This window comes from Hirundo rustica, chromosome 2, assembly GCF_015227805.2.
Source record: "Hirundo rustica isolate bHirRus1 chromosome 2, bHirRus1.pri.v3, whole genome shotgun sequence".
Lineage (NCBI taxonomy): Eukaryota > Metazoa > Chordata > Aves > Passeriformes > Hirundinidae > Hirundo > Hirundo rustica.
In genome coordinates, this window is record NC_053451.1 from 93,774,267 (window position 1) to 93,796,679 (window position 22,413).

General features: G+C 37.5%; 1 protein-coding gene across 4 annotated transcripts in view; it reads right to left on the reverse strand.

Moving 5' to 3' along the window:
• ARHGEF7 (Rho guanine nucleotide exchange factor 7) overlaps positions 1–22,413 on the reverse strand; it is a 117,155-nt gene that overhangs the window by 30,105 nt on the left and 64,637 nt on the right. For all 4 annotated transcript variants that reach the window (XM_040090624.2, XM_040090632.2, XM_040090651.2 and 1 more), the window contains exons 7-12: positions 18,741–18,835; positions 18,365–18,460; positions 12,242–12,364; positions 3,637–3,775; positions 2,714–2,773; positions 1,328–1,474 (exon numbers count right to left, since the gene is read on the reverse strand). In XM_040090624.2, the coding sequence (XP_039946558.1) occupies positions 1,328–1,474; positions 2,714–2,773; positions 3,637–3,775; positions 12,242–12,364; positions 18,365–18,460; positions 18,741–18,835 (660 nt within the window). The remainder of the gene's footprint in view (positions 1–1,327; positions 1,475–2,713; positions 2,774–3,636; positions 3,776–12,241; positions 12,365–18,364; positions 18,461–18,740; positions 18,836–22,413) is intronic.

Here is a 22,413-nt window from a genome sequence, read left to right on the forward strand (position 1 = left end):
GTTTCATGTATGAAGTTATCCACTGTGGTTTTGTTTTGGGGTATTTTTATGGAAGGAGGAATAAGTTTACCCTGAATCTGCTGCTATACACAACAAAAGGGAGAAGCACTAAAGTGTAAGAGTTTAATGACAAAATAAGTAAATCAACTGACAAAGCCACCATCCTAACTTCAAGCATCTTTGCAAAATTACAAGTCCTTAGCAAGTTTTAATGTTTTTAAGTAAACATTTGCGTATGTCTGTATCATTTTCAGAAAGACAAAACCAAGCCCAGTTGCTGTTGCACAAATGGAGCTGTCCTGTATTTCACCAAAAAGCTGTAATGCTAAACAGAACCTTCTAGAAGTCCATTGCATTTGACATTTTACCTCATGATGAGAGTGGGGGGATGGAGAATTGTTTTGCTGGCTTCAAAAAGAGACATAAATGCAGAAGACGCACTATCAGCTCTACAGAATCTTATCGATTTACTTTAGCACCTAACAAAATACCTGAGAGAAAAGATATCAAGTCTATCAAGACTAACTTTTAAATATTCAGTTGCATAAATATTTTTATTTTTCTTCATATTTATGGACCTCTGTTCTAAGGGAAGAAATGGACTGAATGAGGTTGCAATTCAAAAGCCCTCATCAGGTTCAAAGCCTCACTGATTTTTCAGGAGAACAACAAACAAAAACATCTCAGTAACCTGTATAATGTTGCCTTTCTGTTAGCACTTGCTTTTAAGATTATTTTAACCTTATTTCTGGTAGGACAAGTTTTTCTTTATGTTTTATTTACTTCTTTGTTTAGAAAAAAAAAAAATCACCTGACTTTGTCACTTTTAACTTTCTAATGTATCTTCTTATTCTATTTCTCAAAGATCATTTGGTACTCAAGCTTGTATATTTCAAAATCTACTACTTGAGCAATGTACCCAAAACAGTCAAAAAAGAGTTTGTCTCAGACACCTTACAACATAAAAATTTAAACTTTTTGCTATTTAAAACACACTGTAATAACTGCTATGCACAATGATCCTGTAACATAACAACACATGGAAAATCTTGTTTAATTATGCATTTTGAAAAAAGCCCTGCAAAAATCATCTTACAATATTTAGAACTGCTGTATTCAGTCACTTTTCAGTAAATTTTACAGATGAGACCATCCATCTTCAAGGAATTTTAGCTCAGGGTTTGTAAAAAATGCCTTAAATCAACAGTGAAAGACTTTAGCTTAGACAACCATCTCTGAAGCGTTCTCTTTATTTCTGTTGTACAATGACCATAATGAATTTTATTGAAAATTGGAAGAGTGACAATAAAGAAGAGAAGGACATTACCTCACTTCCAGCACACTGAATCATGACTTGGGACATGTAAATCACATTGCCAAGTGTTTTGATATCCTCTCCCTCCCAACAACGAATAGCTTCCGTCAGTATCTGCAGTTCGAGTTCTTTCCGTTTCCGTACTTCTTGACATTGTGCCTAACAAACATTGGGAAAAATATCATCTCTATAAACTCTACCACATTGGAAGGGTTAAGGGTAGAAATGCCCTTAGAAATAACACTACAGTTGTATTTAATGCAATGCTTGTAATACAGAAGAATACACTTTACTTGAAGCATTTTCATTTAGATGACTATTACCAATATTTTTGATAAGCCAGTTTTACTAATTTAAATACTACGGCTTTTCAATACACTGACTTCAATTACCCTTCCAAATGCAGTCATGGCTCTGCTACTCAAATTTCTCCTTCCTTTGTATTTCAATTCTTGGTATGACTCACCAAAAATGGACATGTTCAACAGCAAAGAGTAACACAGCTGTCAGAAATACATGCCTATACCACAAAGCATCTTCTTTCAGTAAAAGGAGACATGCCACCTATGCAAACCATGAGTATCTAGAACTTTGTGTTACTACTTTTATAAACTAACTCCAACCTGCTCTACTTCGATTCATTTACATTTTTCTGAACACAATTCTTTCCTCTTGTTTGTATAGCACCCAACAGGATGTAGAACATAAAACTCTTCTGAACACTGATAACACTCAATTTCTGGTTTAAAAAATTTAAAAATGCCAGGTTATCATCAGCACACACTCCTAACAGGAAGCACAACACAGTTTTTTGTAACTGAGACTGTATTAATTATATGCTTGTCACAGTTGAGGCATAGATTTTCATTTTTTGTAAATACTGTAGCAGACAGCTTATCTGTTCAAGTTAGGCTTCCTGTTCCTATTATTGCTAGAAATTTTGCATCTTCTGAACTTCACTAGCACTCTCCTCTTCAATCCCTCTCTCTCAAAACCAACACCATTCCCCTAGAAGGAATGCACTTCGAAAAAAAAAAATCAGAACATGTACTCATTTGTTGTAAAGAAGAGCTTCTTCAGGACACTAGTCATGCAAGCACTAGTAGAAAGGGAGATGAAGTATGATGAGAGGGCAGAGGTGCAGAATAGCTTGCTCAGCTCTTACCCCAAAAGTCTATCTGCTATAACGCCCCAGCAAATTATCCTCCTTAGCTCTGCCCACATACAGCATTAATTTCCAGGGTTTTAAAAATTTAGTACACGTTTACAAAAAAGCTTCACTTTTTTAAGGAATAGAGGGAGATAAAACTAGAAAGCATTCTACTAATATATATATATAATATATTAAAAATATGTAAAATATATAAAATATATAATCTATTCTTTTATCACTCTTACAGAAAGATTTTTGAAGGCAGTCATGGATTTTTGAATATCTGGACGATCCGGATGATAATCCTAAAAACAATGGAGAAAACATACATGAAAGGTTCAGCTCTAGCAAAATTAATTTTAAAAAATGTTAGAGGCTTAACTAAAACCAAAAAATTATGCAAATTGAAGTGGTAGACTAATCTGGTCTCTTCATGGCCTTCTTATATCAAACACTGGTGGGTCTGGCTTCTAGTAAAACTGCAGTTACTTAGCACAATCCCAGTTATACTTAAAATACAGTTTTATAAGACATAGTGGATAACAGATTTTGAAATCCCAAGAGGAAAGTATTTATAGAGTTTTGTTTAGCAGGTTAGCTTTGTCACAAAGGTGATTCCCTACAGACTAACTAGCATGTTCTGCTGCCACTGGCTGACAAACCAATCTGTGTGACAAGACCCCCTCCCGCTTTCTTTTTTTCACACTCCATACATCTAACCTATTAAAAGCAAAGATGAAAAAAGTAGGTCCTCAAACACCTTCTAGTCCTGTAAAGATCACTTTTGGACAGTGTTCATTAGAAGTCAGAGGGACTATTTTGCCAATGTGTTGGACGTGCCAAGGTGAAAAGCAGTACTCCCTCTACAAGATAAAGTGGCCTCAAATAGTGTGCAGTAGACACATTCAATGTCAAGTCAATTAGAGCCCCTGCTAAGACTACTCTAGGAAGGATTAGCTTCTCTGGATAGTTTTACTTTAAATGTTTAGCTTTTACAGGAAGTTTTACTGCAATGACTTTTACATAAACCCCTGCAGCCTGTAGTTTAGAAGGCTGACAGAAGATCAAACAAACATAATTCTGGGTCCCATCATGATGGACATGTACCTTTAAAATAATTGTTGTCAAATCATCATTAAGCTGGAACATAAATGCTGATAAGATATACCTCCATGTGCCTTTCAAGTTCTTTGAGTAACGTGGGGTATTTATCCAGACGCATAAAAGGTTTGCTGAGGCCCGTGGTCAGTACAAGGATCCCAGGGCTGTTTGCACCTTTCATCTCCATGAATTCTCCTAGCTCCTCACTGTGTACACAAGATATTTAAGCAAATTAAGATTAAATCATCAAAACAAATAAATTACACTGGATTCACGATTCAGTCTTTCACCTGCAATGAAGTATGCCAATAAAACAAGAGGCCAAATAAAAAAATTAATTTAAGTACAACTTAAGTGCCGTGACCCGTTGTGTATTAAATAGAATACAGGAACAAAGCCATGTGTAGATTTGGCATCCAGCCAGGGAAAAACATACATGGGATCAAATCCACTGTTCTGGAAAACCAGTTCTCAAAGACAATTCCTAAATATTGCACCATTCAACCAACAATTACAGAATAAATTTTATTACTTAGCTCTTTATTCTAGTAAAATTACACGTGACCTTAGAGGTGGTTTACACAAGCATTATACAAACAAGAGTCAAATGCTTCATATATAATTAAATATAGGTATTTTTATGGTGTCAGACACTAATAAGAAGACAGAACAGTTCAGAAGTTTTTTCTCTCCCCCACTTACATGTTTAATGACCTCACCTCACATCCAAGGTGTAAATGAAAAAAAAAAAAAAAAAAAAATTCCCTACAAATTGCAGAAATAATCTACATGTAGTCTATTCTCTAATGTGCTAAGGTTTCATTAAGTGTGGACTTAAACACACTTCTTTTCACAGCAAAGCCACTGTAAAAAATCCATTCTCTCCATGTATCCTCCATGTATCATGAATTGCTACTTCCCCTCTCCAGACATTTTTTGGTATTTGAATAATTCAGAACTGGCCCCAGCACCTCAATTTTTACAGCAACTCAGTTAAAATACCAGATCTGAGAATTTCAGCTCCCTTTGCTATCGAGGAAACAAAACAGCTACATCTACTGCTTATAATGCAGAGATTTTAGAAGATTAGCTTTTCAGTAGTTTAAACTACCAAGAACAAAATGAACCCTCTCCATTCAGAATCAAAGATATGGCAGCATCTGGGCTGATTGCCAGGCTTCATAAAATACAAGTTGCCAAAGAACACAGAATTCTAAAGGCAAAAATCTAAAGAAAAGAAATACAGAAAGTAATTTATTAAAAAGTAACAACTTACTGCATTCAAGACACACATACACCCCTTCCCATTTCAGAACAAGTGATGCCACTCATTAACGTCATTTGTCCAAATAGATGAAGACAACAGAACAAGAACACAAACATGGGGCATGGGGCAAGACGAAAGATTTTGACTTGTAACTGTGTCTTGCGTTTACTGTGGCATCCTTCAAGGTCAAGCACTCAGGGTAATTCTCCGAAACAGACTGCATGGCTACAGCCTGCTGGCACCTGCTCTCCTCCTGACTCAGTTAAAAGGAAAGAAACTGTTTCCAGTAAGTAATAAAGGTATGACACCCAGTTTACACAGGAAGCTTTACCAAAGTTCACCTGAGAAAGCCCTCCTGCCAGAAGGCACTCATTGGTTTTAAATTTCAATTCCGTGTGTACATGGCACTGAGCACATGCATTGCTTTTCTGCTTTGTCCATTCATTGCCCCCACCCATTTCAGCACAGTAAAGCCAGGTTACACACAGAACTTCATCATACCTTATCTTCTTAATGTTAAAGACAGTTCCTACAAGAACCAAGAGAAAGTAGCTGTTTAAACTAATTCTGTGCATTTTGTTTGCTTCAGTCACACACAGCCCTGCTGCCTCATTCTACCAACTCTGCCCTTTTACAGTATCTACTACTCTTCCCCATTTCAGCAGCACAATCCACAAGTGTATTACATAGATTCTCTTTCACTACTACAAAGTTGCATTTTCCATAGGAAGTACCAATCTCAAATACCACAGGCCACTCAAGTTAACACTGTTCTGAACAGTCCTCATAGACTGCTATGGGGCAAAACCCCCCATTCCTAATTACTTCAGCCATCTCCTTACTGTTGGGTGCATAAAAATGCATTCTACAAATAGTATTTGCTGAGCTATCCACCCAGACAATGCTTGCACTTCCCCCACCCTGCCTTTTTTTTTTTTTATTTCAATGCTTTTAGTGTAGGAGAAACTTTGGTTACCATTTCACCCATATTCACATTGCTAATTTTCATTATCATTGTTCTGTTTCTTCAACTTCAGCATCATGAAAGAGATGTGTGAAAAAATGGGAAAATTCAGTATAGCTTGAATTAAAATTGACCTCTTGGAAACCTGAAATAAAACCTGGTATCGTTTTCACTGTCTACTCTGCAATCTCTTTAACTAAACACATTCTGTGGTTATGCCATTCTCTGCTCAAGTGACAATTGGTGTTGATCATAGCCTTTTTTACTTTATCACAATATAGGAATCTGTGGAGCGAGTTTAAACCTCAGCCCGCTTGAAATGTACACAAATGTCCTGAAAAACAGGCTTAGCAATGGCATCATCAAGAAGCCTTTAACAGGGAGCAGTGTAAATTGGTGTAATTAAAACAGAATGACGTTCCTCCCAACATTCCCAAGAGGACAATGTTTTCTTTCATACATTTCTATCTTTCCTTCTGACAAGTTTTGACATGCCTGCTTGTTCAAGCTCTAGTCTGAACACAGGCACACACCCCCTTAATACAACAGTACCCAAAATTTTGTCTGAGCAGTTCCATCGTGCAGACCACCTCGGCATTCTGCTCATGCTATACCAAACCACTGCCTCTGCAGCTTTGTGGACATAAAATATCCATCAAAATGTCGACGTTACTTAAGCTCAAAGCGAGTATCTTTCATTTAGTCATGAAAGACAGAGTACAGGACATAATGAAAGGGTTTACTTTTACTTTCAAAAACATATGAGCGGGTTAAAATACTGTTTGAACATGGCAACAGCTCACAACCGTTTTTTCATTAATTGCAACATTAAAAAAGTCTGTGTCAGCTGCTTTCCAAAGACAATGGCTCTTTCATGTCACAATTTCAACTGATGGCTGCAAGTACCACAGTCTCCTAGGCAGTACACCCTAAATGAAACTCCAGCCCACAGCTAAGGGTATGTTTTAATAAAAAGCTATCATTTAGCTGAACAGGAAAATCTTTTGAACAGTGAAATCATCAACTCAGTCACAACTGCCTAAGCAAGTAGCTTTTCAGAAAGGGGCAGATGAGACTTTAATTTACTACTTGCATCACTTTCCTCAATAAAACGTAGAGACGCATACGAAAGTGCTGCGCTTCGTTTATTCTGAAATCTCAAGCTGAAGAGTCCTTCCCACTCTAGACTAGAGCTGGTTCACAGCTTGAGATATTTTAAAGGTCACCATGAAAAGTGTCTTTAAGCCCTACTAACTAATTCAAATCTTTCTCAGAACAGCTGCCTCAAAAGCTGCAAATCACATTGGAAGAAGGAAGAAAACAAAGTTCAGATGTGCCTACAAGTAACAGAAAGAAAAAAAGAGAAGCCACTGAACCTTGAGGAAAACGGATCCAAGAACTAAAAGTGCATACATTTAAAATCACAACTTACACTTCTGAAGGAGGTCTCTGTTTGTAATAGATGGAGCACGAGCTATCACTGCTGAGGGGCCTGAGGACTGCACACAGGCACCGCATTTTGAGAGCGTCGTGACACAGCTTAGCTCAGCAACCCCTCAGCTGCAGCTTCTAATTCCCTAGGGCGAAACCTCCCAGTCAAGCTCCTCTCCCAGGGACTGCTGCTCGGCGTATGACATCAGCCTGCACACTTGCAGGCTCAGGGATCCACCAAAGTGGGGGAGGCACAAAGAGTTCTCTGAGTCAAGCTGATCTGTATTCCATGCTCCAGTTACTCGGAGTAATTGCGATGTTCCAGCTCCACAAATTTTATCCAGACCGCTAGGTCTGTGATGCAAGTGTAGAATATGTTTGGGACGTGTTATCCGAGAGAACAGAAAAATCTAGCAAAATTAATGTTTCAACAAGTAAAGATTTGTGAATAGCTTTCTTGCTGCTTATTATTTGCCACTTTGCAAAATAAAAAAAAAGCAGGTGTGTGTCAGCAATTTTCAATTACATTTTCATCAAATTAAATTTTCATCTGGCAAGATTTTTCTTCTGCCTATTTTAAAATAAATATACTGCTGTTTAAACAAAGTAAAAAAGTTTAACTCCCCACTCTACCCCTCCAATTACATACCTGATGCTGGTTACACTGGGTCTGTCCATATTTCCTCAAAAGAATTTTGTCCACAGATAAGTGGGGCCTGTTACATATATTTTATTTTTTTTTAATTATGTTATCCAACCTTCAGTAAATCCCATACTCAAATGTCTTTTCTCTTGCCATTTTGGGATACAATCCATAGAAAGTTGCAGTCCTAGCTTCTGCCTGCTCTTTCGCTAGACTTTCTTGTTCCACTGAACTTTGTTGCTTGTGATCTCTCCCAGCTAGGTAACATTTCGTGATCCTGGCACTCCTTATCCTGCTGCAATTACCCATTTCTGTACTTTGTATCCAATTGAGTTTTTTAATCTGCAGGAAAATCACTCTTTCACGCCTTCAGTTGTTCATTCTGTTCCTTCTCTTACTGGAAGGCAAGCATATGTCTATGATCAGAAGCACACACAGGAACAGTGCTAGTTTGACTAAACTCTATACCCTCAAGGCAGTACTGGTCTCACCAGCAAGCAAAATTATCTCCTAAAATAATACCACATATTGGAACACCTATCCCGAGACCTCAACTGGGATCTTCAAGCAAAACTGTAAATAGTAAAGCCAAACCTGATACAATGGAGCCAGAAAGGTGGGACTGTTGTGGAATAAAGTAAATGAAATAGGGATGGTGTACAGTGGCACTACAGCCACTATGAGAAGCGATTATGCAAAACTCTGAGCTCTGCCAGAGCACCACGCAACGGTACCCAGCAAACTCCACCTCTCCAGCTCTAGCCAGTGGCTTAAGACACAATTACAAGATACAATGACAGATCTGAGGAAAAAATACTTAATCCTTCAAAATTCTTGATTCATTAAGCAGAAGGAATTTAAACTCTGGAAAGAAGTATGCAATAGCTCCAAAACAATTCCGGAGACAAGAAGTACCTACCAAATTTCAAGACAGTATAAAATTGGAGAAATTATGTTGCGTACCAACTTTAACACCTGGGTAAAACTTACAAAGCCACAACTGGAGCCAAAAAGAGAATCTGTTCCCAAGCTTAACAGAAAGATTTTGTTGTTGCTGTGATTATCAGTGGCAAATACAACTTCAGAAATACACAGCTCTGAAACCTGAACTCATGTATGGGCTGCATTAAGCTTCACTCCCATTTCTTCATGTTCACATATGCTCAGGTCTCCTACTATTTTAATGGTCTTTTAACTGTCTGATTATTAATAATTTAACTTAATGAAATGAAAGATGTTTGTGGCTCTGAAGATTTGAACATGATAAATATCTTATTCTTAAAATAACATAACTGATACCCTTCAGTCCAACTGTATTTACACGAACATACATGAACATACATGCACACCAAAACCCTTAATCTATATTAATTGAATAAAAGTCCCCATGTTGCTGTTGCATATGATCAAGAAACAAATGGCAAAAGACAACATGAAAACAGATTTGCATTCATACTGGATGGCATTTAAAAGAAAGGAAAAAAAAAAAAGAGTCACATTCCAGCTGAATGCCCCTTTTAAATCTCCAACCACATCCCTAGGACTGCTATTTAGAATCTCCTGCACAAGAATGCTATTCAAAGGAAGTTTTTGTCTAGAAGTGCACAGTAATTCTGAGCACATTAATATTGAGTTTTACCTATACATACACACAGAGCCTTTACAAGGTGTCAACAACATTTTAATAGGTCTTAGAATACTACTTAAAGAGCACCCTGGATAGCTCAGAAAATGACATATAAAACCTCCATGTATAATGCTCCACCAAACCAGACAACTGCTTATAATTTTAATGTAAGTAATCCAATCACTCTGAAGAAAGAGTACAGTTAATGCCTCAGCCAATTTCCCAAAAGTATTTTTAAGCCAGTGACAGTAAAAAAAAAAAAAAAAAAAAAAAAAGTAGTATCTTCACCTAGAGCAATTATCTAGGAGACTTCTTTTTGTTGGTATCTGTTCCCAGAAAAAGAAGCAGCCTAATAAACTGAGTAGAAAATACTAATTTTGTGATATAAGAATTTGACATTTGCTAGGTTTTTTTTCATAAAAAAGGCTTTCAGAGGTACAGTTATTGCATATGTGTTCAGTTTATGAATTGCACAGAGCTTATGGCAAGAAACAACCTTCTGTAGACAGTAAGAATTTATGTTCCAAATCAAACTGCTCTAAACAGTTCCCTTCTCATTTTTAAAATGCTACTGAATAGCACAGATGCTACAAACATGATCTTGAAGTCCAAGCATTCCACATATTTCTTTGCCCTATTTTTGCTAGTATTAAAACACATGGGTTTGGACCCTCTTCTAAAACTGTACTGACAAAACAGTCAACTAACATTGCCCTTTCTTAAAAACCTTAAACCTTCGTATTTTACCCAGCATAAACTGCAGTGTAATTGCTTCACCATTACTACAGTCAAGGTCATCCTCAAACCTCATGGCAATTTTAAAATTAAGGTTTATAGGGGATTTTTTACACACTAAAAATCATTTCATCAAAACAAAGAGACAGTTCTGAGTATTTTACATTTCTCAATGTCTCAAACTAGATTGTTATTTCTTTCTCTCTGCTTTGAAACAATGTAATTAAAAGTTTCCCAGCATTCTAAGAGGAAGAGATTCAGAACTGCTTAAAGCCACCTTCTGATTTCTTTATAACAGTTGTCTCAAGCAAAATATTCAATCAGGCCACTTGCTACCTACAGCTACCTAATTTTAAACAAGAATTAAGGTATTAGAATAATAAAATAGGGGCAATTAGAAAGGATAGGATGCAATTCTGTTGATTCATGCCTAGTGACACAATAGCATTAGACAAAAAACTGTCTATCTCAACTACTCTTCCCTTGAGCTATCTGATACAAACAAACTTCCACAACCAAATTACTTAACTCCTCTATGATACCTATATTGTCTCCACCAGGATTTGATGCCAAGCTGACTTTAGAGACCTGAAGCTGAATTTTTCTCAGGACATCTTACACACAAAGAAACATGAAAGAGAAGAAATGCTTCTCTTCTCCATTTACAAAACAAACAGCTTTCCTCTCTCACATTTCTATCACTGTTTCTCTGAGTTCTGAGATAATCCTTTACAGATATCCCTGAATCAAAAGAAGTGTAGATGATCACTTTGCAATCACATGCCATCTTCCATCTATAGGTTAAATCTCAGACCTCTGTATGGAAAGAGCACAAAGACTCAAACAACAGAAAAAATATTCTAAGCCCAAGAGTATCCAAAACCATTCACAGAAAATGGTATTAAGAAGAAGGTAATTTGAAAGAAAGCAAACACTTAGGGATTTCACAGGGGGGTTTAAAAATACTTTTGTCTTGCTGAATTTTAATGACAAAAACTTACCTTCTTTCTGCCTATACTGTACTATGAATGTGCAGCTTGATTTATTGCATCTGGAATTGGAACATAGCTCATGTATTAATAACAAGCGAAAGTTCAGAATATTTGGTAACTAGAAGGTTTTTTGCCTTCATAATACTATGAGTAAAGCTCACAAACATGCCAATACACAGCTGTTAAAATGAAATTTGAGTTCCTGAAAGAAGCTAACACTATAGGAAAAAATCTATTGTGATCCTCTTTGTTTTCTATGTGTTAAGAGTATTCAAAATACCTTTACTTTAATCCAATGCAACAAGATAAAAAGGAGAAGGGTGTGTGAAGCAAAAAAGAATGCATATACTGCTATGATGTATCCTACAGCTAACCTCCAAGAAGTTATGAAAGCTGACTTCTTTCATCAAATTCTCGCCTCAGTACTTTTCTCTCAAGGTGACACAAGGTATCCTCTATCCAAAGTTAAGGTCTGTCCAAAAGCTGAGCAACCTACATCATGCTAACTAAGCATCCTACTTTTTAAAGAAAACAATCATCTTGTAAAACTCACACCTCTTTCATAACACTCAAAAGTAAAGCTAAGGGTACAATACTATTATGAAGTTAAGTACATACATGCTTTTACAGGGCTAAGTTACAACAAGCCAACTGTCTAAAAAGCCTAAGTCGTGTCAGTTATGCCATAATTTCATAAACTTGTTTTGATCTCAACATTTTTAAAACAAAGACAACAAGTTTGGCTTACATATCCAGAGTCCAGCACGGGTTCTTTCAAAGAAAAAAATATCTCAAATTGTTGATAAGACACTGCCAAAAGTGACAAGCTGTCCTGATCACATGAAACAGTTTTATTTTATTGAGCACTCTGTCTTTTTTTAAAAAGTGTAATTTTTTTTTCTCCAACAAGTTGTTACACCAAACATGTCAAAAGAGACGTCCCAGCTTTACAACCTAAGTGTATGCTACATACATTTTTGTATCAGACTTAAAAGACCAGAAAGTTAACATACCTGTGTTCTGTAAGAACATTTACTGCTGATGGGTGGTTGGCACAGTATGTAAGGTATAAGCTTTTCATTTGTGGCATTAAATTTAGAAAACATCCTCCAACCCTCTGCTGAGCTTCAGGCAACCTAAAAACAGAGCAAATAAAGATGAAAATACTGTAATACCATCCAGACAGAGAAATAAATTAAAGCTCAGAAAAGCAGTGTATATTGTATGCTGGGTTTGGCTGGGGTAGAGTTAATTTTCTTCACAGTGGCTGGTAGGGGAGCATGTTTTGGATTTGTGCAATAACGTTAACAAAGGGATGAAACTCTTCTTTTCTACAGAGCAGCTCCCACTTGAAGGACTAAGCCTCTTCAGCAGAAGGCTGTAGGGCCAACTGTATAACCCACGATGAAGTTAACCAGAAGATGGGGCACTAGTTTTCATCAGTCCTAGATTACAAACTTATTCCTGACACATTGTCTAAACCATTGTACAACATGTGCAAGATAAAATGTTACAATTTCTCCATGCACTTGCTCTCCTTCCATAAAGGCTGCATTGCCTAACACAAATATGCTGAATTTTTGCTTCTTTGCAAGATATGACAATGGATTTTACTATTGCTGTTAATCTTTTTACCCACTCCTCAAACCAGTACTTCACTCTTCACATCACCTGTAAAGCTCAATGAGCCCTCACTGAGTATTCTATGCACATACTGTTCGCACAGGTCAAGAGCTTCATTCTAAGATTAGTTCCAACAGTTCTTTCTTGAAGAATATTTTCTTTCCTGAAAATATTATTTTTTTAAAGTCAGTATTTTCTCTAGTTGTCCCAGATATGTACATAAAGTTCCTAAACATCAATATTCAGCATTCCCTTTAGAAAAAAGTGAGAGATGCTCCAGTGAACTTCAGTAGGAAAGAAACTGTTCAGCTTTCCAGGACAACCACTCCTGCAGGCATGGGATGTTCCCATTCTGCTCAAACACAGCCATCTTGTCCCAGTCCTTAGGTTTGCTGACAGCAGTCAAAATTCAAAGTTCATTCCAAGAAATTCTCCCGCAAATGCCAAAAGAGTAAGTCTGTCTCCTATTAAGCACAGTATGGGAAGACTACCCAAAATGAAGTTAAAATTGACTGTAGAGGTGTTCCCAATGTGAGTCAGAGGAAACACACTCCCTGATTTGAGAGCAACGCTTGTTACAGACCCAGAAAATGACAGCTGCATCCCCAGCTAACACATCACAGCAGACACACTCAGGTCACAGTATCAACGTATATCAAAGGCTAGGGCTCATATTTTAAGTTTGCATTTAAAAAAAAAAAAAAAACTAATTCTGAAGTCAATAGACTGGCTGCTTTTGCAGGTGTTTAGGGGAAAACCAAGGGCATTCCCTTGCACACTTAGAGCCTTGTCAAGCAGCATTTCCTGCCTAGCAGCTGGCCCCCTTTATTAAATCTAGCATGAGCTAATAATACATTCTTCAAGTAATAGATGCAGCCAAAGTCTCAAACTCTGAAGACATACTCAAGGCATATAACTCGGTATTAAATAGCAAGAGGCTCCAATAAACAGTTGCTAAAAATGGTTAAATTCCCATTTCATACTGTAGTGATGGGGGTGGAGGCTGAATTATGGCTGTTTGCACCAAGCAGACATCTGTGTCTTCTCAGTCTGCTGCTCTTTTAGCAGAATCAAAGACTGACATTATTTTCTTTCACATGTTGCACATGCATTGCCACTTTATACTGCACATTCTTTGTTGAATTAAGATGATTAATAAGACTTTGTAAGGGGGTGGTAACTCACCCCCTTTGACTTTTCTAATCCATGCATTTTAGTTGCAAGTGCTCTACTATTTTCAGCAGATAAACTGTCTATATCTCCTTTACCTGATGAAAAAGCCAACACTTTAATGCCTATCACCACATCATATAAACCTTTTAGTAATTAATGTGTCCTGTAAAGACTTTAGTTATTTTATGATTTATTCTGAAGTTATCCTCCCAACATTCTTCTCATATTTGGCACTTTAATTAAAAAGGAATCACATTTAAATATTTACACATATATTTAAGTTATACCCACTTCAGTTAAAAAAAAAAGGCTAGATACATGTTTTAATTCTATTTGCAAATGTGAAGGAACCATAACAAAGCCTCTGCTGTTGTACACATGCTAGAGGAATCAGAATGTGACTACTTCTAAACTACCTAACATTGTCTGCTTGTTGGAGTTGCATCCAACAGCTATCAGTTCTGATTCTCCAGACTTAGAATGGGCATGCAGAGCATGGCAATTTGAAGAAAGAAATAAAAACTAAGTGCAGTTGATCTCCAAAGGGTGTAGTTTATGAGGAAACAAAATACTGTCTCCTGAGACGTCTCAGTTAAAAAGGTCACTGAAATAAGGGGCTGCTTGGCAACTTTCTGAGCTACTGTTTGCACAAACTGAGGCACTGCTCAAGTTATTCACAATCCTTCAGTCTAATTTTCACCACCTTTACTACCACACCATCCACTAATTGTCTAATTGTCTCAGCACTCAGATATCAGTCACTATGCATGTTTGTTTCAGGATATCTAAAGACACTGCATTCAAATTCCCTTAATATCAATAGCATTATTTCTGTTGAGACTAAGGATAACCAAAAGGACTTAACCTAATTTGGATCTACATTCCAAAACCAAACCTGAAATACTAGTGAGTTTTGGACTAGACTTAAATAGTCTTCCCCTCACACTCTGGCCTCTCCCCTCTGTTTCTGTTGCTTGGGTTTTGGGGTTTTTTTAAACTCCATTCCACTTCGGGATCATCCCCAAAAATGAAGTATCTGCTTGCACTTAAACACAGAAGAAGACAACAGTTGCTGTGACTACAAGAGAAGGGACATGAGGGAAAGACAGGACAAACCCCAGCTATGGCTGTTACAGGGCAAGGAGGTAAGCCTGTGATACTACATAAATGACTTCAATTTGCTACAGAGATCCTGTCTAGGAGTACATGTAGGCTGGTGTCACCAGCCAGCTGGGTGTCATGTGCCCCTCCTTACTGAGAAATACAGCCATGGAATGACAGCTTCTACTTCCAAGTGAATGGAAGAATCTTTTCTGGAGCATGAGATCAAATCAAGTTCACTCTCCTGCTACAAAAATACCAATAGAGCAACACTTCCAATAGAGATCATTTAGATCAGGCCAGAGATCCCCTATGGACACCGACTTTGTTCAGAGACTCTTCTGCTCTGTGAACTACTGCAGAACTGATCTTCAGCAGAGGACCACAGACGTGGAATGAGACCTGGACCACTTTTTGTCTTCAACAGACCAGAGCATGGAGCACTCTTGCTATGTTTCACTGTCAGAAATCTGCTCTTTCACAACTGAATACTCCAACAGCATCTCTCTGCCTTGTCTGTCACAGTTCTTTTCCATCCATGAACCAAGTGCAGTGGAAGCTGATCAGCCAAAAAAAAAGCGCCTTTGTAACCTATTAGCTAGAAGATTCTCACTCAGTGTTAGATTCATTCCATGCACCACTTTTGTTCAGTAAATTAAGAAGAGAAGTTATGGAGGTGGAAATAATGCCAACCTGGACAAGTTCAAAGAGGACAAACTTTTAGCAATGAACTGGAAGATTTTCAAGGCTATGGGTGGGGTGGGAGGGTGGCACACAACTAAACCCAAACCATATCCAAACAACCATTTCCCCCAAAACACAGAAAGAACCCACAACAGCATGATATGTTCTGAAAAAGACCCACAACCCAAAGTTCTACATCACAAGGATTAAATAAGCCGAAGTGGTGCAGGCAAAAAGGAGGAAAGCATAGGAAAGTTTCTGCCACTGAAGTACATGCCAGGATTTGTTAAAGAGAAAATTCAAATGACAAACTGTCTCAAGGTGAGTGTGGAATTCAAAAAACATTTAACTCTCATGCCCAAGAAAAGGAATCTGTGAGGCAGGGTAGGTTGGTAGCATTACAACTGGCAGGATGACAGCATTTGGTCATTCTCATATGTCAAGTTAGAATAAAACACCACACCGGATGTCGCAATATGAAGTGCTTCAGTGATGGAACTATAAGCTCTCTGCCAAAAACAAAATAAAATGATAAATCTATTTTCAGCCCAGGAGCTAGTCTGAGTTTACAGAACTGGTTCGCCAGCCAAAAAACCATGGCAAAATGTCAGAAAAAAAAATTTTAAAAAAATAAAAAGGCACCAGAGCAAGCATTCTTCTACACGATGGGAATCATGATGGATTAGTGGATTAGATTCCAAACAGGAGGATGCTGTATGCTCCAGTTAATGCGCTATGATGAAAATTAAACTGAAAATACAACTCCGCATGATGAGCATATTTACGAAACGAATAAAAGACAATATGTTCGCAATAACACTTCAGTAACTCTAGGGCATCACTTTCTCTGCCCACCTACTAGCATCCAGTACGTTCCTAGTTTATTATAGAGTAATATTTCACTTAGCGAAAGAAGAACTAAAGGACATTATGTAAAGGTGCTTTAAAAGAATTTAAGCCAGAGTTATTAATGAAGATTTTTGAGCTTGAAGCTCCATTATAATATCACATTAACCTACACTGCAGGTTAAAATGCAATTTGCATTAATATTTGTTTAAAGGTATATACTCTTTTCCTCTCATTTTTGAGACCGTCTTAAAGTTTTAAAAGATGACAGTCTGTTCCATTTAATTTCCCTAACCTCTGATACAAAGACACACAATCATGGTAGCAAGCAAATGAGACAACAAAGAGCAGTGACAAGAAACAAAAGGAAACATCTGAGTATGTCCAGTATGACAAATGGACATTTTCAGAGATTCAGATATTTAATTGACCAAGTCAAACTTGCCAGAATGACTATCCTTCTTTCCCATGGCATGAGAGACAGACCATTTCAAGAACGTTTCCATTACACCACTAAATCGTCCTCTGACCTACACACCACCCTCCCTTCCCCTCTCTCTGGTCTAAGTTATCTAGGGGCAGGAGAGAGGGACAGAAGGCAGGTGGTTGGAGGGCATGGGATCTGAAGTCAGCAACAGTACCAGGCATATGTTACTGCTATTGGAGATTCAGCTTATACTTTGTCATGACATGGCTGCTTCTTCACACATAGCAGCTCAGGGGAGAGGAGGGAGAGGTCCAAACAAGACATACTGAGGCGATCCAAAGCTCACTGTTGCCAAAAGAGGTATTTTCTCTTCCATCCAAGACATTAATTTGTTCTCACAGCAAAATGAAACTTGTTAAGCCCTCAGTAGCAATCCAAATTACTAACTTGGCAGGAACCAAGAAAATTTGGGTTAGGAAGTTACCTTAACTCACCATGTGGTCAGACAAAACTACAATATAGGCAAGGAAAATGACAACTGAGGTTAGCAATGTAAATTACACTTTCAGTAGAGTTTCAGAAAATTGTTAGGACAATCCAAAGGCTATATCACCACCTTCTTTCTTACATACCCAAGTGTTGAGGTAATAAACTGAAAAATACCAAGTTACCACTTCAACCTAAATTATGGAAGGAAGACTAGTGTCTTCATGCCCTTCTTTCTGTGCTCCATGCTTCCTATATGGTGCAGGACAAGAATTGAGGGATTTCATTTAATTCAGGTTGCTCTTTTTGCCCATCCTGCAGACTTCTCCCAGCTTACTTTGATGACCAATTTAGTTCAGGCCAGAAGAATACTGATACAAGCATTCTCGTACAGTGTCCTTCATCCAAGTCATTTACCTCCTTCTCCATTGTTCCACTATCACATAAGGTTCCACCGCTCTTTCTTTCTTTCTCTTACTTTCAAGAAAATACTTAAAATTCATGCCCCCAAAACCCACCACTTTCCTACTAGTAGACCTTTGCATCATGCAAGTTCAAAATTTCTTTTAAGCTTTATCAAAATTTCTACTTTTGCAGCTGCATGCTAGGGCCAATATGTATCTGTAGAAACAATCAATATATTCTCCCAACATCTACTACTGTCCTGCTCTGGCAACAACTCTTGAAGTAAAACAAACAAACAAAAATCTATGCCCCAAAAAATATGCAACAAGTAAAGTAATAGAAGATATTTGCATGTTAGCATTTACTCTCTCCAGTATGCATGGTACTTACTTGGTGCATTCTTCTAAAGACTGTACAAGCATTTGCTGGAAAGAACTTATTTCTTCCAGGTTTCCCATTAAGTATGAAGTATTTGTCAAGGTTAACCTGGAGCCAAAGCAAATAAAACATGTTTAGGTTTGCAGCTATTGACTAATTTTGCATTACCACTATCTATTGCATTAAAAGAAAACGCTTACTGGTTCTTAGATCAAGGACCAGACTGTTTCAGTCAGAAAGCAAACTGAATAAAAACAATCCCTGCCTCAAGAATCACACAGTTCACAGAGGTAAATTCACACTGACATCGACATTTTGACCATGTTAACCCTCCCCAATACACGAGAGATCTCAAGCTCAATTGAAAACACAGGACAAACTCACATACTTTTCACTGGCTTGTAATGGTCGCAGGTAGTTTGAAAGCATTGTTTGTAGCTCCTTAGCATATTCATTTTCTGTTTCTAATATATTTTGTAGCACCTACAATAAATGACAATTGCTAATTGGTACTTTTTAAGATATATCAATACCAGTTTTAAAGCATACTAAAATTTATTTAGCATGAGAAAAACTTAAATGAGAGTTCCTACTTTAAAAATGCAAATATCAGCAAGAAAACACTGAATAGTATACAGCTATAAATTCACGGGGGGAAAAAAAACAACACTACACACAAGATGAGCTATACTTTAGCTATATACAAAAAAAATGGTAAGCTGACAGGATTATCACTACACATTTTGTTGTGAAATTCGAGTTACACAGAGCTTTATTCCAAAGCCAGGAGTAATTATTCCCCCTATGTACTTCAGAACAGCCACAGATCAGAGGATGGTAAAGCGTAATAGAAGTTACAAGAGAAATGAACAGTGTCATTTTCTCAGTATCAATTACAACACATTACAACTAATGTTGCTAGTGGAGTGTTCAGATGCACTAAATAACCTGCTAGAATACCTGACTATTAACAGATCTACAAAGATCAAGTAATTTCCAACTTCACTTACCAATACAATTAGCACTATTACATTATTTTTAAATAGTGCTGCCTAACCTCATGCTGGGAGTACACTACCATAAAAAAATTACAATAGACTGATGCAAAGCCAGGTATTTGTAAAATACAGCACACACTTGGGTTTTGGCTGAATAAAAATCAAACAAGTAGACTAACCCTAAGTACACATAGGAAAACATTTCACTGGACCGTTTGTTGGGAGCCTGCTTTAGGATATCCTCCAATATAATCGTATCAGGTTCTACTGTGCTTTTAGAAGGAAACTTATTTTTTGCCTCCAAAAAGTTATTTAGGAAGAGAATCATCAGACTTAAATGCAGTTTTGAACAGAGTTGAACTTTGAAAACTTACTGCAATTCACTGCTCATAAGCCACACCACAAACCTCATTTTGTTACACGCTGTATTTGTCAAGCCTACAGTAATATCTCATTTCAGCATTTACAGGAATGACTGTAATAGAGTGCATTATTCACTGTTGTAGTCAATACTCTTTCTTAGGAAATAAAAAAAGCCATTCATTCCTAAATGCAAACCTGATGAAATAACTTTAAATAGTTCAGTATGTCAATGAAGAATTCACTGTTCCTTTCATTGGTGTCATTGATTCTGCTTATTCCTTGAATGCTTCTATTCATTTGGGGGGGGAGAGAGAGAGAGAGAAACCATTTTTGAGTCCATTCTTTTGTTGCATGTCTGAATCTTGAACTGAAGATTAAAATGTCTCCATTCTCTGCTAAACACTGTGACAGAAGAATGTCACAGGCAAAGTTATGGCTACTAACTGGGAAATTACAGCATAAAGTACAATATGGGCACACAATTTTTTTAAAAGCTAAGGGGTTCTTTTGACCATTTAGACCAGGGAAATAAAATACCTCTGCCAATCGTAGCACTAACTAACCCCCATATTCTCTTTCATATATATAAAACAAAGAAAGCAAATCGTTCTAGTGGTAATGTAAAAATACTTGGCATCCATGAGGTTCAAAACAAAGTGCAAAACCAATCTTCTTCAATATGGGTTTTCCCCCCAAAAATCTTCCAGCCCAAAGTCGTTACACTGGCAGGAAAAATTAGTAGGGAAAAGGAGACTAAAAGCCAGGGACAAAACCACAGTGTCCTGATGAAAAACCAAACAGTATTAAAAGACACTGAAAGACAAAAATCAACAAATTTGCTAAAGATCTTGAAAGACTGCACCACTATTGCATTTTCTCAAAGACTACTTCCATTCTGTGCTATAAACAGCTGTCTGAAAAGCTTGAAATAAAACTAGTTTCATGTTGGACACACTTCATTATTTTCCTTGTTTGGGAATTTTTCTGGTTTGAGATTCTGGGATTTTTCTTTGAGGATTTTCTTTGCCATATGGAGAACATGGGATTAAAGGAAAAAAACTTAAGGGCAGGGGGAGGTAATAACAAGAAAGCTTAGAAACTAGAATTAGTAACACAACAATTAGAGAAAAAGGAAATTTAAGGCCACTGTAAATGAAGCTATGCTACAAAACCTGTGCAGAGCACCAAATGCAATTGCACATTGTTTTATTCTAGCAGTTCACAGTGTTATACAATACTTGAGATATATACAGTTTCAACAGTCCCCAGAACACATTAAATCTATTACCCTTTCTTTTTAACAAGTACCGTTTTCACTGCATATAACTTTTTTTTTTTTAGCTTTGAATCTATCTTTTAAAGAATAACCTTGCTTACATAGTACTAAAACAATTTCTGTGATATCCTGCATTCTTCCAGGTTGACTTACCTACCTTACTGAGAAGTTATGAGGATTAAACTCTTGGACTGTGCATTGAAGTGACAAGTAGTCATTACTGCAACTCAGTATTTTGGCACCAGAAACCCCTCACATTCTTCATATCCACATCTTGTCCACATGATCTAATAATCACCTTTCTTCCCCTTCCTGCTTTCTGCGCATTCTGGCTGCTGCAGGACCCCATGAGACCTCGAAGACCTTGTTTCCACAACTCCACCACAACATTTGCACAGATGTGACCGAGTACCAAAGGAGCAGCACTGAAGTGACTGCCTTTGCAGTCTGTAACACTGATGAATGGCAGGCACAGACAACTGAGCTCATACAGCACCAGCTCTCTCAATCACATGGCATACAAAATTCAAGCATGGTTAACAATTTTATCGCACAAAACCTCAGCCTTCTCCCTAAGGTCAGAACTACCACTCAAAAATGGATTTTAAATTACCTACGTTGTCAGGACACAAATCCCTCTGGGGCCCATCCACACAGGCCCAGGGGTGTCCAGAAATGTGAGGGCTGAATTAAAACCTTCAGAGAAACTAAAATACCTAAATCCACGAAGACATGAGGTAGAAATGCAAGTTTAGTTTTAAATAAGTAGAGAATTTTTAAGTGCCTTCAGCAAATAAGAGACTGAATTAATTCGTAAGAAAAGGACCTAAGACCTAGTTTAAAGTTCAGTAGCTTTACCTTTTACTAAGTTAACTAAACTCTAGACATAATGAAAACAATGTGGCCTTGCCAGCACTCCTAGATAGAACAAGACAGAGTTGTATATGTAGAATTTGTGTAAGAAATTACAATTACTTTTGCACATCAATCTTAGCTTAGGATAGGTCCAGCAAGGCAATAGTAGACTCGTGTTTGTACCAGATTGGTTAAAAATAGAATAAAATGCACTGCTTTGAGAATGCTAGCACGCTCATGGAACACAGATTGTGGGCACTGTCACTGCTGCTAAGACACAACTGCTTCTGTTTGGGACACGGGCACTTTATGCATACTGGCACGAACTGTAACACCTTTGCCTTCCTGAGCCTGATGAAGCCATGCAACAAAGGACTTTACTTTTACAACTCCCCAGCTTCTGGTCTTCAACGAAGCTGCGCCAAAATCTTGGCGTCAGTACGTGAAGATGATCACCTTCCAAGCTGGTGGGAGAAAAGGCAGAGTCCAGAGATACACTTGGGCGTGATCCTGTAGCACATTCACATTTTATCACAGTACTATGGCACTTAAACAAAACATCACCTAGT